At 40.3% G+C, this 19,555-nt stretch overlaps 1 protein-coding gene across 4 annotated transcripts; it reads right to left on the bottom strand.

The window, feature by feature from the left end:
- Window positions 1–1,846: 1,846 nt before the first annotated feature.
- TMEM40 (transmembrane protein 40) lies at window positions 1,847–19,150 on the bottom strand. 4 transcript variants are annotated; one of them, XM_072126774.1, is made up of 12 exons: window positions 18,961–19,148; window positions 16,569–16,625; window positions 14,864–15,003; window positions 13,042–13,192; window positions 12,424–12,528; window positions 11,393–11,485; window positions 10,269–10,325; window positions 8,577–8,621; window positions 4,096–4,167; window positions 2,921–2,995; window positions 2,510–2,569; window positions 1,847–2,289 (listed from the first exon to the last, which is right to left on the bottom strand). In XM_072126774.1, the coding sequence occupies exons 2-12, from the start codon at window positions 16,615–16,617 to the stop codon at window positions 2,261–2,263; spliced, it is 876 nt and encodes a 291-aa protein (XP_071982875.1). In that variant the 5' UTR covers window positions 16,618–16,625; window positions 18,961–19,148; the 3' UTR covers window positions 1,847–2,260. The 4 variants fall into 4 exon arrangements, with proteins under 4 accessions (XP_071982875.1, XP_071982876.1, XP_071982877.1 ...); XM_072126775.1 differs by lacking the exon at window positions 11,393–11,485 and having other exon boundaries at window positions 18,961–19,150; XM_072126776.1 differs by lacking the exon at window positions 14,864–15,003 and having other exon boundaries at window positions 18,961–19,147.
- Window positions 19,151–19,555: the final 405 nt, after the last annotated feature.

Raw genomic sequence — 19,555 nt, forward strand, 5'->3', positions numbered from 1 at the left:
GTGGGGGTGTCAGTGATGAGACCACCAGAGATCACAAAAACAAGGGTCCGATGGGGTCCCACGTACCCCCGTTGGACCCCTCGTCGTTCCGTCAGTCTAATGGAGAAAACTGCTGCGCATGACCGTTCTGCTCCATTAACTGGTTAACGTCCAGGCCCTTTTTTGTTTTTTCATTTCGAATTTTTCACTACCCACATTAAAAAATCCATAACTTTTTTATTTTTACACATAAAGAGCTCTGTGATGTCTTGTTTTCTGCGTAACAAATTGCACTTCATAGTGATGGTATTGAATATTCCATGCCGTGTACTGGGAAGCAAGAAAAAAAATTCCAAATATTCAATATGCAGCAAAGACTTACAGGCTATGGAGCCCATTAGCCCCCTCCAGGCACTGGGGTGGTCGGGGACCAGTTAATCTCTATGGATCTTACGGAGATCGCTGAGTGCCGTGCTTGGCAATTTCTGTCAGCCCCATAGAGATTAATGGAGCAGAACGGTCATGCGCGGTCATCTTCTCCATTAGTCTGACGGAATGACGAGGGCTCTGACGCAGGTATGTGGGACCCCATCAGACCCCTCGTTTGTGTTAGCTGTGGGGGTTTCATCACTGAGAACCCCACTGATCAGCAAGATAGGGCCTAACTTTTGTTCGTGGGAAAATCCCTTTAAGACATATATGTATATTACAAATATAACAAAGAAGGTGTGAAATCCCTGGTATGTCCTGGAATGCCTCTTATAGATATCAAGTATATACATCTAACGGCTTGTAATGCTGGCAACAGGTTCTGCCCCTTGTCGCGTTACCCGTTGCAGGCTTATATTCAGCCGCCGTGTCCGTCCATGTGCGGCACCTCTCTCTCTTTCTTGAAAGAGCTGGGCGTGTCCCAGCCTATCAGCATGCCCCTCCCGTCATATACAGTAGTCCAGCATGCCCTATTATCTGCTCCTGAGCAATGTTATTTGTTTAACTTGCTGTATGGTATCAGAATCTGCTTATCTTCCCGTGTGTGACCCGGCTCGTTTTCTGACTCTGTTCCGTGTTCCCTGGTATCTGAGCCCGGCTTGTATTCACAACTTGTGATGCCTGTTACGACCTTCGGCTTGATAACGTTTCTGCTTGTACGCAGCCTGCCTCGATCGGACAGACTCTGACCTCCCGCTCTGACTGACCCCTTAGTGCCACGTACCGGTGTCTCTGTTCTTGCTGGGCCAGCCGCTATCCACACTGGGACCACCACAAGAGGTAGCGACCTTGTGATCTCTCTGCAGCAAAGTCCTAATTGGCACTGACATATAATAAATAAGTCGCTCAAAATTAACAGTTTTTTTGCCAATAATAAATGACCCCCAATGGCTCCATTACAATCAGGATTTATTTTAATAATGTGTAATAGTTTTTACTTATTTTTATATTTTATTGCACTTTTGTTCCTTAAGATATTTCAGATTAATACTAAAAGAAGGTAGGCAATCCCCATTACACAGAAGGGGTAAGGGTCAGGAGTGGGAGCAGGATGAAGGGTCACAGGAAGGGGGTATTATTCTATATGGATAAGGGTATTATTATTATGTGTTGGTCACTAAGACATGATATAATAGTGTCTGGTCACACTAAGGTGTGGGGTTAGCCTCCCTCCTAGTGACCTGTGTTCAGCCTCCAGTTTCTGATAACCCCCCCTCCCTCCTGGTCCTGACTACAGAAGTCACTGCATGTTATATCACAGTGTTTACAATGCTAGGATGTTTTTGCTTTTGTCAGGGCTGAGCTCCTACTTTTTGCATGCAGCAGACCTGAGGATCATGTATTATAACAGTGTCAGTAAAAAAACAGTAGCCGTATGTTAAAAAACAAAACGCCAATTTGATTGAAGAGTTCAATTCATAATAATTGGTAATGTTACATTTCCAGGTGTACAAGAGCTTTAGTATAACCCAGCCTAGTCCATAGACCACAACATCAGCCCTATAGGACCTTAGGGTTGTGTGGTGCACATATGTTTCAGTACTATGTGGTCTTGGCGTTGTATAATGGACCCTAAGATGTGCTCATGTTATGGACCCATAAAAATATTCATCAACATTTTGTCCTTTTCAAGTGTCCACTGATACTGTTCATCATTATAGATCAATCCATCAGTATTAGGGAATGTCAGATATCTGTGTCCACTATTCCAATGTCCTATGACTTGTAGACAGTCTTTTCACATAGTAGTTTATCCCTGAGGTCACGTAGCAAAATTATGGTCCATTGCAGATTATTGCTTCTTCTTAAAGCCAAAAAAATCTAACAGAAATGAGAAAAATTCCAGTTACAAAAGAAATACAGTAAATACATTCGTCTGTTTATACCAAATAAATTCTGTATTGCTCTGTGCTGCTTTTAGTTTGTCTATTGCATATAGTATACAGTCATGCAGCAACCTGAAATGGCTGATAACAGAGAACAATAGGTAATCAGTTGAAACTATCTGTTCGACTTGTATTAGTAAAATTAATATACGTACTTGAAAGGATGTTCCCTAGTAAAGGCGATAGTTGTTCCAGGGTTGTCTTGATTCTGTAAACTAAAGAGAGCAAGAAAATAAACACATCATCAGTGTAAATCAAATGATTTCATGATACACTGTATTTAACTTGTAAACATTTGCAAACCTAACACAAGAGATTCTGCTGCAGCTCCGTTTATTGTATTAAACACACTGCTGCTGCAGAACCTCTTTTTTTAACATAAACAAGATGCATAATTTGTATATGACTGATTGTAAAGTGCTAGATAGATAAAGATTATTACGGTATTATTATATGAAAGTCAGGCAGTGGTTGATATATAAGAAGGAACTTCCTACAAATGTGACATTCTGCAGGAAGAGATGAGCCCCGCATGTGTCTGTATCATCTTCAGGAAGTCTACATACCCATTCCAAAATAGATGCCAATGGTTTCTAGAGATGCAAATGCGATTAGACCAATTCCGGCGGAAACCGTCCAGTCTGAGGCATATAAAAGAGATTATACATAGATTAATGCTATGTACATTGTGGGCCATAGAAACAAGGGCTACATGGTAGAGGCTATAAATAAATATGACCTCATCTACGCCTATAGGAGAAGAGATTCTACCATCCTCATAGACAGGGATTCTTTACAGTAAGAGCAGTGAGACTATGGAACTCTCTGCCGCAGGAGGTTGTTATGGCGGACTCTATGTACATGTGCAAGAGGGGTCTGGATGACTTTTGGGAGAGCAACAATATCAAAGGTTATAGGAGCAAGATTCTTTATATACTGAGAAGAAAAGAAGTGTGCTACACTGGACCAAAATTCAATTTTTAATACAATCAAATCTTTATTCCAAAATATCAAAAATACACAACAATTTGATAAAACCAATTAAAAGTGTGATATTTTGGAATAAAGATTGTATTGTATTAAAAATTTAATTTTGGTCCAGTGTAGCACACTTCTTTTCTTCTCAGTATATATAATCTCCTATTTGTGTGCGGACCAGTATATACTCTAGCTGTGCACGCCCCACTGTTTAGTGAGGGGCAAGCTTCTTAGAATAAGATGATGAACATGCAGGTGCACGAGCCATTATTATCACAGAGAGTAATAGGAGCTGTGTGATAATAATGGTTAGTGCACCTGCACCTCCATCACATCACATGGACAGATTTCTATCCACTGGAAGAAAAATCGAAGCTTTTATAGCAGGACAGCAAGCAGAGATCTAGAATACCGCATATCTATAATATTGTATAACTTTTCCTTACACAAAAATATTTGCTGAAAGTGGACAACCCCTTTTAATCCCCATTAATATCATATAGATAGGTCCTAAGTACCAAAATCGCATCACCCATTTACTTGTGATGTCTTCAGGCCGCCTAAAGCTGTTATACGCAGAGGCCACCAGTGGACTATAAGTGCCACTGAATAATCAATGGATCAACCCATTGACAGAAATACACATTTTATCTATATCTCCTCAGTTACTCATTAGATTTATTGAAGGATAAAAGTCTGCTTATAAAGGGATCAAATGCAATAATTATCAATTTTCACAACTGCATTGTAATGTTGTACTCACCTGAATAATAATATTCACATATGAGAATAGCTCCCAGCGAAAAACACACAATTACAAAGTGAAAAAATTCATCTGTAAGAAAACAAAATCAGAATTGTGTGTGAGATTTTCTCTTAAACGTTTAACGGTCTGCATAAAACAAGGAATAGACTATTGTACCAAGAGTTATCGCTTACTAATATATTTTTTAAATGTATTTTTGCAGTCAACATTTAATTTGATGGATCTCTTCAGATGTCGATATCCTCAAAAGTTGTGGCAGAGAAGTTAGCGAGAAGTAGCTACTTATTGATATTTGTTTGTGTAATACAAAGTTATACAATTTTCCAATATACTTTCTGTATCAATTCCTCACGGTTTTCTAGATCTCTGCTTGCTGTCCTTCTATAGAAGCTTCTATGTTTACTTCCAGTGAACAGAAATGTGTCCATGGTCTGTGATGGACATGCAGGGGCACAAGCCCTTATAACGCACAGCTCTGATTACTCTCTGTGGTGCTCTGTGCACCTGTGTGACCATGGACAGATCTCTATCCACTGGAAATACACATAAAAGCTTTCCATAGAAGGACAGCAAGCAGAGATCTAGAAAACCCTGTGGAATTGATACAGAAAGTATATTGGAAAATTTTTCTTTTCTTTACACATTCTATATCAATTATTTTCCGAAAGTGGACAACCCCTTTAAAGGGAACCTCCCATCAGCAATCTACCATCAGAAGTAGATCAGATGGTAGGCTGGCAGATTCCTCCTGCCAACCTTAGTCCTAATCTTTAATTTACTAGTCCTGGAACCTAATCTAAGCATTTAAAAACTTTATTTGAATATGAAAATTACCTGCAGAGGCCACCGGGGCAGGGATTAGCCTTGCCAAGTGCCAGGAGCTAAGGTTAAAGTGCACAGACAGATTTATCAAGCTGCCTGAAAGTCAGAATATTCTTAGTTGCCCATAATAATAATAATTCTTTATTTATATAGTGCACACAGATTACACAGTGCTGCACAGAGCTTGCCAAATCAGTCCCTTATCCCAAAGGGGCTCACAATCTAAACAACCTACCAGTATGTTTTGGAGTGAGGGAGGAAACCGGAGGACCCGGAGGAAACCTACGCAAACACGGAGAGAACATACAAACCCATGGCAACCAATCACAGCTCCCATTTAAAATGTTCATGAGCTCTGGTAAAATGAAAGCTGAGCTGAGATTGGTTGCCATGAGCAACTAAGAATATTCTGACTTTCAGACAGCTTGATAAATCTGCTCCATACAGTCACTGAAGCTGGCACCAGAGCAAGAGCTACTGCCTACTGTGCATGCACAGAGCAGTACAGTTTGTGCGTAGGTTTCCTTTAATTTGCCACATTGGCACTATGTGATAAATAAGGCTGATGCCACACTTTGCGTTTTGAATCCGTTTTTGGTTCGTTTTTTAAGCAGTCCGTTAAAAACCGCATGCGTTAAAAACGCAAGTGTTTTTGAAAAACACATGCATTTTTTTGAAAACGCATCAGTTTTTGACAGATTTTACCAATTATCTTAATTAAAACTGGTCAAAAACACATGCGTTTTCAAAAAACACTGCTTAAAAAAGGACCAAAAAAGGGTTCAAAACAACATGTGTGGCATCACCCTAAGGCTACATTCACACTACTGTATGGAGGACATATATATGGCAGCAATGGCAGTATGCGCCATAACTTCCTATGGAGAGGGGTGGGGGTGAGCTGTGCTCAGCTCCTCCTCCTCTCCCCGTGCACTGCCGTTGCCCGCTACGGTACGGTACGGGCGGGCAACGGCAGTGTGAATATAGCCTAAGTGTGTTTTCGGTTGAAGTTTGGGTTCCCCATGTCAAAGGTTCACCGCTGTCATTCTCTGTAAACTAACACAGTCTACCAGAGAAAAAAAAGCTGTATTTTCACCATATACTTCACAATATACTGCTCTATTGTAGTATTACAGTGTGAGTATCTAAAATTTATTTCAAAATATATCATGGTTCGAAAGTTATCCCCATAGATTCTCATGTGTCTTCAGCTCTGTGTTCAGCACCATGGACAACACGTAAAATAGCTGTGCATCACAGGGGACATTCCAAGTTGATTTAGAAACGTTTGATTTAGCAAATCAATTGGTGCAACAATTCTTTTCTTCCTTATGATCACCTTCTCATATGAAAAAAAATGTGCCCTTGATACAATATGGCGGCTTTCAAGATGGCGGCCATGTTCCAGACATAGCATAAAAGATAGGCCCCCAGACATTACTTGCTGTGGTATCAGATATGACATTTTCTATCTCATTTAGGAAATAATAGGGCAACCTGCAACTTTTGATTCGCTCTGTAAATGCACTATAACATTACAACTCTTTATAGCGTATATAATATATTAGAAAGCACTGTGTATTATAAATCCTCATGTGGGGCAGGTCTCTATACATAAAATAACAGTTTGTTACAGTGGGCTCTAACTATATAATAAAATAATTGGGGTATTATTTTTTTTATATTTATTATTAATGAACAATATAATTAATTTAGGATATATATATATATATATATATATATATACCATAATTCATCAGGGATACATTATTTATTGTAATATTATAATATATGTTTTGTGGAGGTAAATTTACAAACCCATCATGCCTCATATAATAATATAGGGAGCACTGCATAAAATATCATTTTTTGAAGGTAAAATTACTTTAGGGGTACAACAAGATGTATATATTGTAATTCTGGGGGTCGCTATATATAACATACTTCAGTAGTGGTCTTTGTGAAAGTCAAAGGGACTGTTCTGATGAGTTGAGGGGGATCTGTGTATAGTGGCCACAGTATATATCTTTATTCAGGGGGTTCTATATCATTTATTTAGGAGGCATCATTTTATTTTCAGGGGTCACAGTGTATTAATTGTGGTGAGGGTAGTTGTTATTTCAGTTCCTTTTCTAAGCTAAAAAAATGCACATACAAAGATATATTTGCAAGGGGACATCAATGAACATGTCAGAGTCAGTAATAACTAATCACAGTCCAGCTTTGATTTCCTAGGAGCAGAGTTTGATATGAAAGCTGTTCTCTGATTGGTTGCTACAGTTGCTACTATACATACATGCTGCATAAACAGTGGCAGTTATGATAACATCAAAGACCACAGTTGCCGGCCGGCGCCATCTTGTGCCAGTTGGGACTGACAATTTCATGGGGACAAGTGCAGGCATAGAGCTCCTCACTCAATGCTGAGATCACATTCATACTTTGTGTAGCTGAGGGTGTGTAGTGATAACAAAATATTAGATGACACAACCTTAGCACAAGGAGCAAAGTGCCTTCAGGTAGGGCTGTTACGTGAGCCCACAGAGGGAGTGCCAATAAAGATGGCCGCTCTCCTGATTGCTCCTCATGACCGAGGTTGGTGCAGGGGAATTTGAGGTTGGTTTCCAGGCTATAAATAAAGTTATTCAAAGAAAAATCCAAGACCTCAGCACTCAAGAACCAGATAAAGTTTCTAAGCCTTGAAAAACTGCGCTCAAAACCGAAGCCTTTATTGTCAATGAACATCAATAACCGATAGGGGCAGCGCCAGGGAGAGTGTGAGGAGATTAGGTTAGGTACGAGGTGCAGGATGTTCCACCTTTAGGAGCAGTCCTGTAGCTGAGGGTCTAGTCAGGGAATGAAGAGATACAGGGACAGAGGAGGGACAGGAATGATTCATTAGTGTTATTTTTTAAAATAATTAAAAAAGGGGATTTTTCCCCCCAAATTGACTGCAAAATGTAAAGAAGAGTAGGGAGGGGCTACAAATAGGGACATTAAAAATTAGGTTATTATAAGGGGAGGCCCACTATCCTCTGCTATGGCTCCTACCTGTACGCCTTAGTCGACGCTTCTGTTGCACCATAGGCTCCTGGAGCTCTGCGTGCGCACACATTATAGTAGGAGGGACTGCAGGGGCTACTTGGGTGTGGAGTAGCCTTTGCTCTCACTGCCCAGAGATATATCAAGTTGTTTGGGCCAGGATTCTGGTATAATTTGCAGCTAAAAATGAAATGCCTAGCACCACATTTATTAAGGGTTTTCAATCATTTTTCAACTCTTTTCCGACTATTACTGCAAAGGGGGGTGGTCTTGAATAAAGGGGCGTGGCTTCACTGGAAAAAGTCTGCAAAGCAAAAAATGCAGATGCACTGAAAATGATGCTCTGGTCTGTTTCTATAAGTTACGTCTTAAGTAGGAGACTCCATTAAGATCACACAGCCTTTTCTTCTGTAACCAGGAAGTGTGTTGCCTCAAGTGAAACTGATATATAACCACTAAGCAAGCTGCAACAGTGTCTTAATCCATCATTTTTAAGTTATACCTCTTTGTACGTCAAAGACCCTTGTAAAGTCTCACTCCTTTACACGCTGTAAGGAAAAGGTGAAAGTATACCACAAAAATGAATGCATAGAGTAAGCAAGTTGAGTTCATACCATCTTTCTGTATTCCCCATGGTCTTCTCTGGATCTGATGTTTACCTAATGGAAATAATGAAGGAATACAATGAATATGAAATGAAATGTTCCCTACAAGCTCATGGCCATCTCCAATTCTGTTGGCTGTACCACACTAGTACAGATAATTACTGATATCCGAGATATTCACAATACAGGCAGTGCCCGAGTTGTGTACAAGATAGCTACTTTAGCTTTGTTCTTGAATTTAACTATTTTTTTTGTCAAAGTGACAATTGAATTTTCAAAATTTTGTGCTTTAATGGGAACAAGGATTATCAATAAAGCTTCATTACAGACACCTTACAGCTGATCATTGCAGCCTGGGACTATAGTAAAGCATCCTCAGAACTTCATCAGAGGTCACTGTGGGCAGAGAGGTCCGTCTGTAACTAGGGGTTGTCTATAAGTCGCGTGTCCTTAAGTTGGGGAGTGCCTGTAAAATTATTATAACCTCGTAGGAGAAAGTTTTTGACCATTCTAGGGTCAGACTATCCCCAGACTACCAGAGGGTCCACTGGTGGAATCATCGTCTAACACAATACGGCTAGGACCCTTAAGGTCCACGAGAGACTTTTTTCAAAGGGTTAATGGATGGTTGGCCCGGAGAATAATTATGTTTGGTTAGCTCAAGAAACTCCAACTTGCTGCAAGCCCATTCTATATGTTTTTATGTAATCTTCACAACTTTTATATGGAAAAACATTAATATCATTCATCTGTGGTGATGCCATGAATCTACGAGAAAAGTCTGAGCCTAAAGACACTGGGGCACACTAAGGGCTTTGTGCCTGTTTTATGACGGACCACGCGCCTGATTTAACAAGCCCTATGTTAAAGATGCACCACAAAAAAGTTGGTGAACTCTGTCAGGCCAGTGCAGGGAAGCAAAAGATTCTTGATTTCAGGTACACAATCTTAATGAATCTGTCGCACCGAGCATTATACACGGGCAGAGCACTTTTAGTGCAGTTTAATACATTCTTAGTAAGTCTGCCCCATTGTTTTACATTGCAAAGGATGGATGGGGTCAAAAACCCCATAAATTACAAATTGAAGCTACAGCAATACTAGGTAAAGGGCATCAACATGTTGGCAATAATAATTAATAAAACTTTTAATTGGATAAACTTGTAGTTGTATGTGACGATTTAGATGATCTACCCTTGTGGTAGGTCGTCAGTATCAGTTCAGTGCACCTCTAACACCCAACACCTCCACCAATTACCTGATAGAACAGTGGAGGAGTGCACCATTCATGAGGCGAGTTGAGCCTCTTGCCTCAGGCAGAAACACCTGCAGCATGTTTGGGGGCAGCATCAGGGGCACAATCACCTGCTACAAAGCAGGACCCGTCACTTAAAAATAATGTCTATTCACATCCGATGCTTGCATGGGTGTGAGACACTGCATGGAGACCCCACTTACTTAAAAAAAAATAAGCTGACATATTACTACTGGAAGTGGGGGGCGCCATTCTATAGCTCAGAAGAAAGTTTAGGTGCACCCCTGGAAGAGTGGCACAGTGTATGGAGCTGGAAGTTCTCATCTCCATCAACAGATTTGGGGCTGTGTCCAGTTACTGCAGCTCCCACATGATTGGGGCTGTAGATTAGACTGAGCTGCTTCCACTTCAATTTCTTGATAAAAACATGACAATCGCAATATTACCTTTTTGAGGAGCAGATGTGTCTTCATTAATGTTTGATTCTTCCTGATTGTTCGTGTCTGAAAGCATGAAGCACCCAGGTTTATACACCCTACATGACTGAATATTCACCTCACTTTGTATTTTAGCACCTTGGGCACAGAGTAACCACATGATACATCAGACAGGATTCACATAGCCAGGGCCGGTTTTAGACAAAGTGGGGACCTGGGCAAAAATAAATGTGGGGCTCCAAAATAAAACTACTTTATAAACAGTCACATTCAGTAAGAGGCTCCTTTAGCCCTCCACAATAATAACACACTGTAGTTACAAGCAGTAGTATGGTAAGGCAATCTGTAATATGGGACTATTGGAGAGTTTATAGGAGATAGACAGATGATAGATTGATGATCATAGATTTATAGGTGCATAAATATATAGTAGATTGATCAATCCGCCCACAAAAGTCCACCTGCAGGGGGTCCCTTTAGGACAGGGGTCCTGGGCAAATGCCCAGCTTGCCGCCCCTAACGCCAGCCCTGCACATAGCAGAAAACAGGCTGTTTGGTTTGGGCATTCAGGACATGAAAGTCTTTATCATGAAATTAATTTATGCTGGAGTTTTTAATATACTTGTATCCTAAGATTAAGCTCTACAGGAAGTGGAACAAAAGACAGACAGTGCTGTGTTCTGTGTGGTGGCCGAGCGGAGTCATTGCAGCTTATCTCACATTCAAGTGAATAGGAGCTGATCTCCAGTAACCTGGTCAGACCTCTATAGGAGAATGAAGCTGTTTGCTTCCAGTTCTATCCTCTGTGTCAGTTGCTAAAAACGGGTGATAAATGGGGGGCTGGATGTTGTACCCTCACCATCTTAAAATTAAGAACCTTTTCTATGGATTATAAATATCATATATTAAATTATATTTTGTTTAACCCCCAGCAATCATGCACTTATTCTCTTCCCTGTGGACATAGGATAAGTGTTATTTAAGGCACAACCCTTTTTACACAAACCTAGCATTTCACATTGGTACACATGGTGCTTCTGTACCGTTCCTCAAAACCTGTAAAGCAGTGAATGATGAAAACTGCTGCAAAATAAGCAGTCTAAGGGTCTAAGGTTTTAAAAATATAGACCCACCATTTGTATCAAGTGAAGAATTTTCTTCCTCCTCCGTCTTTGTGTTTAGACGAGGCCTGACGACGGCTACAGAAGGAGTACGTTTAGCAATTCCTAAAACACAAGATGATTTTATTATAGCTACTGTCCTGATTAGTTATTGAGCAGTAGACACACGAAGGAGAGAAGATTAAAGAGACTATAAGGAGATATATATATATATATATATATATATATATATATATATATATATATATAGCTTGATGGACATTGAGTATTACCTCTCCATCGCACACATATACAGTTACATACTTCAGTTTGACCCTGCCCTTAGGATGTGCTAAAGATCTTCAAGGGCGGAGCTTTGCTTTAGCCAATATCAATCTAGTGCTGGGAATCAAACAATAAACATTTTCCTCTACTTATTTCCCATATAATTTGGCCTAAAAGAGCACTAGATCCCACTTCTGGATCATTTATCCTTATGCCAGCAAACTTAAAGCTAATGTCATTTTTAGCTGATGACAGGTTTCAATAGCCTATGGTATGATGATTTTAAAATGTCTGTGTGAGCATTCTAAATCATTTCAGTACTTTATATAAGTTTATTTCACATTACCTGGCTCCCTGTCAGCAGAGTGTGGTGAGTCCCTGGGAGGGAGCAGCTGCATCCTGTCTGTGTCAGTCTACTCTCCTCCACACTTATGCTGCCCCCCACTTTCTGTCAAGTTCATTGAGCAGGGAGGGGATGGAGGGGGATTGCGTGATGGAGAGGAAGAATGCATGAGGAGACACCAGCAGTTTGAAATTATTATAAACTACTGAAATTATGCAGAATGCTGACAAAGGCAGAGGAAATTATGTGTCACTAGCGAAAAATAATATGTCTGGTGACAGGTTCACTTTAAGCTATTCACAGTTGCATCCATCATGTTAGGAAAGCAGCTAGTGGCTAGTAAATAATGAGTTATGGCTCCATTAAAAAAATAAAAGAACCACAAAAAAAAAACTTTAAATCTGATGGTCTAAACAGATGAATAGGACTATCTTACCTGTAGAAAGTAAGATTTTGCAAGTACTCATCATTTCTGAAGCTTTATTGTGTAATACATCGAGCGATTTGTCTCTCATTTTCGATATAAGTATCTTTTTCTCATCTATGATTGGGGGAGAAGCCAGGATAGTATATATCACAGCAAAATAATAATAGACATCTGTATTTTGTAAAAAAATAACTGATGTTAGACTAGAGAGGATGCTGTTAATAAGCGGTTGCGACAGTCCCTCCACCATTGACAAGCCTAGACCATTCCATTGATGAGCATGCAGTCAATACAGAAGAAAAGTCTTGGTTGTCCTAGCCAAGCCAAGCCAAGACCCTTTGGAGTCTGCTGTATGACATTGGGCATTATAGGGACCTGTAGAGGCAAGGAAGATGTGTTCTCTAGAAGAACATAGCTACAGGGGCGTAACTTGAGGGGTACCGGGCCCTGGAGGTTAAGGGGCCCATAAGGTGTCACTTTCCCATGTGAGAAGACTAGTACTATAAAACATACATTATAGTCGGGGGCCTGGCACAGACTTTGCACTGGGGCCCTTCAAGTTAGGCCACTGCATAGCTAACAGTATAACTGATCCAAAAATATATACATACACAAAAAAGCAAATACCATTGTCCTTGCAGCTGGGCAGCTTTCCATAGGCCTTCTCATCACTCATGTGTAGTAATAGGTAAAATATTGCAACTGCTTGTGGACCTTTATCGTCTACAGACTTGAGGAGAGCCAACCGCATCTCAGAAGGATCTCTGGGTTGAACTATCTGGAATACAGACCAGTTCTTTTCTCAAGGGTAGAAAGCTTCTTCTTTAATATCAAATGTATAAAAACACCCCAGCAAATAATAGTTGAGGGGGCCTATCTTTTGGATATGTCCAAAACATAGCCACCATCTTAAAAACTTCCATATTGGATGAAGGGCATGTTTTTTCCAATGGTAAAGTGGTTATGTGGTACATTAGAGAAGACTGGAATTCGCTCAGAAATTGATTGCCGCAATCTGATTTGCAATATCTCTTGTAGTCCAAAAGTTAATACTAAAAGTTACTACAACAACATCCAGGAATGCTCCCTGTGATGCACAGCTATTGGGGTTATAAGGGTTTTCCATGGTGATGTACACAGAACTAAAGACGTCGGATCCCAACATTATGAGGCTACCGGGGAATCTATGGGGTGTCTTGGGTTGATGGGGTTCTGAATCAAAAGAGATATTGCAAAAGGAAGCAGTGCCACAACCGTCTAGAGGTTGTCTCTGGTATTACAGCTCAGTTTTGTTAATGGGAGTTTAGTCAAACCAGATCAGAAGTAGCCTGTGGTTGTTTTTGGAAGTTAGTTGACAACCCCTTTAAAGTTACACCTCCATCATTCCCATGCATAAGAAAATAGTAGTATTCCCTAATGTAACATCACAACCAATAAACCATTTTAATAAAGTAGCCAACTGGGTGACTATTCTTTGGCTCCATTATATGATTTATGCAGGGGCGTAACTAGGAGAGGCAGAGTCCCATAGCAGACTTCTGAATGGGGTCCTCCTTCCTGCTTAAAAATATATATATTACACTTATATATACACGGGCATTTATATACCTATATACATACACATACTGTTCTTCACTCATACACACACGTTTATATACTCTTACATACATATTCACATATATAGAGCATATACAGACATAGGGGGTCATTTACTAAGGGCCCGATTTGCGTTTTCCCGACGTGTTACCCGAATATTTCCGATTTGCGCCGATTGTACCTGAATTGCCCCGGGATTTTGGCGCCCGCGATCGGATTGTGGCGCATCAGCGCCGGCATGCGCGCGACGGAAATCGGGGGGCGTGGCCGAACGAAAACCCGACGTATTCAGAAAAACCGCCGCATTTAAAAACCGAAAAAGTGTCGCTCGGGAAGCGCTTACCTTCACCTGGTCCGAGGTGGTGCATTCCGGCGCGTGGAGATGATTTTCAGCGCAGCAGCGCCACCTGGTGGACGGCGGAGGAACTATCTTCATAAATCCCGGCCGGACCCGAATCCTGTGCAGAGAATGCGCCGCTGGATCGCAAATGGGCCGGGTAAGTAAATGTGCCCCATAGAGCATATATACACACATAAAGTATATATACATAATATAAACATACAGTGCATATACATCACAGATACACATGTACATACAACAAGCATACATTACATACATATTATGGTGTATAATGTGCAGCATACTATGTATATAATGGTGCCCATCCTCCATCCTTTAGTATCAGGTTGGATTCTGGGGCCCCCTAATACTGCGGACCCCACAGCAGCATCTATGGCTGCTTTCACTGTAGTTACCCTCTTGGATTAATGATTATAATAATATAATATTCTAGTGGATACCAAATATGTCTGCTGACTATAGAAATCACAAGTATCCATAGCATGAACTCACTGTCTGAGCTTCCTTGGCCGTGTATAAGGATAATGATGACATCTTGCAGATGGTTACATAGTGATCACAGAAAGAAGGGCTAATGGCTGGATTTGTCTTTAAATCCTCAAAATCTTTGATGAACGCTTTCTGAAAAATATCTAAGGCAAAGCAAATTTCTAATCATTAGATACAGAGAACTGATACTCATAATGGAAGTGAGGACATTAGCAGTGGACACTGATCCCTATGTGTAAGGATCAGTCATAGCGCTTTAGGCCAAAGAACAATGAAAAAGAAGCAGCAATAGAATTGGAAGTGACCACATAAATCAGTGATTTGCAAAAAGAGGCGCTCCAGCTGTAAGGTACTACAACCCCCAGCATGCCCTGTAATGCTGGCATGTGTGGTTCCACAACAAAGTTCAAAGAGGGCGCAAGCTGGAAGTTTTCTCTTTAAGGATTGCAGAGATCAATACACACGTGTCATTTTATCTTATACCGTCACAAAACGGCTTCCGCTTTGTTCTATGAAACTAAATGCGTTTGTTACATGATTACAATGTTGTCTGTGCCTTCACAGCAATGTACAGTAGGGAAATTAAAGCCCCTGCACCGTTTTTTGTCTGATTTTGCACATTCTCTTGAGTGCAAATTGCCTGCACAGTTGTGCCGTTCCAGTGCTCAGTCAGACTGTGCGACACATTTATCATGCAGTGTCCAGCAAAAGTGTGTTGCACGCCCCATGTTAAAGGTGCACCAAAAAAAGGTTGGTGCACTCTGCCGGAGGAATGCAGAGGGCGTCAGATTCATGAAGAACGAGCATCTTAATTCATGAATATGGTTCCCTCTGGACAATACACAGGCAAACTGCCCATAGTACAGGCTGTACTGTTTTTGATAAATGTGGGCCACTGAGTCCAAATGTGAGCTAAAAATCAACATAAAGAACAGAAAATGGGATATAAAAAATAATGACATAATGAAAAGCGGAATCTTAATTACAAGATGTAAGGCAATAGCATACAGTAGAAGTGTATTCAATACATCAAGAAGATGCACAGATGCTTTATCATTTACCAGCCTTTTTTAATACAGCGGTTGTCAAATATTTTATAATGGGGCAAGGCTATGCTCTACTGGATAGCATATAAATAAATATACAGGTGCACAGCAGGCAGGGTCTCATCCCTGGTGAACTGAAAGGTTGATTTGCATAATTAATTAGCATAATACAAATAAATTGTCATTTTTGGGGAAAAACAGTCATTGTTGGGAAAAAGTAATGGAATGCTGGCACATTATATACAGTACCCTAGACTTTGCTGCCCCCAGTCCTTCATTTGATAAGAAGGATTAGCTGTCGGCTGAACAAGTGTTTGGCCCACAGTATCTAAACAAGATGCCTTGCAACACATTATAATCTCTTCTAAAAATAAATTAGAAAGTTTTTCCTTAAAAAAAAAATTATTTTCATTTAGTGAATTCCATGACCAGGGTAGGATCAGACATATTATAGCATATCCCATATTTCTTTCATGGAGTGGAGAGGTAATAATTGTAAAGGAATATTGTACAGTTGTGTAGTTATTCCAATAGAAAAATATTCTATACATAGTAAATATTCTACAAAATGTTTTTTTTTACAGTAGTAAATTGATGCATTCTCCTGTGATGGCTAAAATTTAAGAAACCATGATATAAAGTAATGTCCTCTGAGGTCCTACCTTGCTCCTCCTGGCTGTGGGTAGGAAGGGAAATTTTTTCAGAGTTCATTTTGTTTTCTGTTACAATAAAGAACATATGACAGATTAAACCACATTATTATAATTATTATATTATATTATTATTTTTTATAAATTATAAAAAAAATTGCAAATTATAGAGCAGGTCTCATTCCTGCCCCACTTTGCAGCATGGGCACTCATTTCCTATGTAGATGGGAGGGGTGCACAGCATTCCCCTCCATCTCCACAGACCACATCCGCTCTCCTGTTTGCGGCCCATTTGTACACATGGTAGTGTGCCTTTCGACTTTGGCATCTTTGATCGGTCTAGTTAATTGATCAATGTATTACTGATTACTACTATATAGTGCAACCTGGAGCATACACCAAGTAATGCCATTCAATATGGAGCACCAAGGATATGGAGATGAGTTAATTGCCAATGGGTCACCTAGTACATTATGCTAAGGGACCTAAAACAAACACCAAATTGTTTAGGAGCACAGCAACAATGAAATGAGGTTCAAAATTTTGTACTTGGTGATGTGTCCCCTTTTAGGCTTAAAGGTTTGTTCCCATTTTTCATATATACCCACAAGATATGTACATGTGTGGCCACTCTCCATTCAGGTCTATGGGGATGACCAGTGGCGTAACTAGGAGAGACAGGGCCCCCTAGCAGGCTACTGCATGGGGCCCCCCTTCCCACTTTAAAAAATATGCATATTAATATACTCACACATGCGAGTTACAATCACATATAACTACACTCATGTGCAAACACAGCATATACACACACATCACAGTATATGTTATATACATATAATACTGGACAATGTGCAGTACAATATAGATATAATGGTGCACATCCTCCATTCTTTATTGTGTCAGGTCGGATGTCAGGGCCCCATGACACTGCGGGCTCCATAGCGGCTGTAGCTATTTAGTATGACGTAAATAGCCAAGTCTATATGCTTTGCTATTTTCTCCCATAGGCTTGGATGGAGAGTGGCTGCATGTCCGCAGCACTCTGAACCATGCCCGATCGTGTGAAAGGAGACCTTGTTCTCAAGGTAGGTAGGCCTGTAAATATAACATATATTTATATCTGGAAAACCCAAAGATGGGAAACTCTACATAGTAACCTACTAATATAGATGGTAAGTTTGTTATGATCCGCCTATGGGATAGAACTATGGACTGCTGACAGTAGTGTGGATGTTGTAAAATAATGATATAATAATAATTGGTATTATTACATGATGGTCATAGTGACTAATATACATATTACAAAATGTTTAGGCCGGTACACAAGTCCTTTGCATAGAGCTTGTACAGCAGGTTCTTTTGGTTTCCATGTTTATGGAGATATATCCTGATCCACACATGGCTAGATCTGACAAAAAAAACCTCTTTTGCCTTTAATTCTAAAAAGGGGTCACAACACAAGAAAACCTCTTACTTTCACCGTATTGTGATATAGTAATCAGGTATATGGTTTAAGGGGTTTTCCTAATGACCCATTCTCAATATCAGATGATCTGTTCTTGGCAGCTGAGAATTACAGTCTGGAACAGCTCCATCCTATGTGTAGTGGCTGAATTGAGTCACTACAGCTTAGATTCCATTCAAATAAAGGCCAGTTAATCTGCAGTAACCTGGTTTGACCACTACACAGAGAAGGGCGCTGTCTACCTCCTCTTAATATATATCCTCTTTACCAGCCCAAATCCTAATCCCAATATCTTACATTTAGGTTCCCCCATATATAAAACATTCAGAAAGATTTAAACACATTGGGGCAAATTTACTTACCTGGTGCTGTCGCAATCCCCTATCCGGACGGTCCGACGAAGATGAAGTCCGGCGCGATTCACGTAGCTCGTGCGCCGAGATCCTGCATCTGTCGCTTCCCCCGATGAGGTCTGTCGGCGTTCACCTTCTTCTTCCTGGTGCTTTTAAGTGCGTTTCTTGCGACACAAATTGCTTTGTTAAATCCCATGCGTTGTACGAATCCGTTGGATCGTCTGACGGCCCACCCCCCGATTTGTGCTGCGTGAAAACCGACGCTGATGTGCCAAAAACCCTTTCTAAATGCGCCGGAAATCGTCGGGTATTCCAACGATAGTGTGGAACACGGACCCTTAGTAAATGAGCCCCATTGAAATATGTTTCACCCTACAGAGATTAATCTCTGTATCTTTACATCTGGTTTGATTATTATATTATTATATGAATGTTTCCGTAACTTCAGGAGGTTATCCGAAGACATACTTTAAGACACTTCCAAAAAGTAAAGTTCTCTTATACTATCCATGTCCTGACATTCCAGATCATGTCTCCTGACCAGACAAGGATCAGCCATATACCATGATATTATTGTAGAACCTACCTGTACAGTGTGAGGAGAAGGGATGATGTGAAGTCCTGATATGAAGAAGTATCGTCTGCTCAGTGTCAGTCCTCCTGCATCTTCCGGATTCAGCCTCTTAGTCACCGCTTATTTACATCCAGTGATGTCATCTGATGAGTGACACCAGGATAGACTGACTCCGCAACCTTTACAGCAACACTTACTATGTTATTGTGATTACTATGTTATTATTGTGATTACTATTTTATTGTGATGTTATTGTGATTACTATGTTATTGTGATGTTACTATCAGGAAAGAAAGAATATCCCGGAGTCTGTGCTGATAACCACAGTACAACAAATCCAAGAAGAAGAACAGGAGAGACGACACAACAGTAACATAAATCATCATCAAAATGAATATGAAGCAAGTGCTGCCGTTTATGGTTTGACCGGTATTAAGTATTTATACAAAAACAAAAATACAATAAACATCTCCGATTCTAATCGAATGCAGCACCGAGGACCCTCTTATAAGCAACACCTCAATATTGATAGAGAGAGATGGGCAGGTTTGGGCGTGGAGGACAAAACTCTGAATCATAGTTTTTCAAAAATGCAGCCAGACCGGAT

This window comes from Engystomops pustulosus, chromosome 10, assembly GCF_040894005.1.
Source record: "Engystomops pustulosus chromosome 10, aEngPut4.maternal, whole genome shotgun sequence".
In the NCBI taxonomy this organism is placed as follows: domain Eukaryota; kingdom Metazoa; phylum Chordata; class Amphibia; order Anura; family Leptodactylidae; genus Engystomops; species Engystomops pustulosus.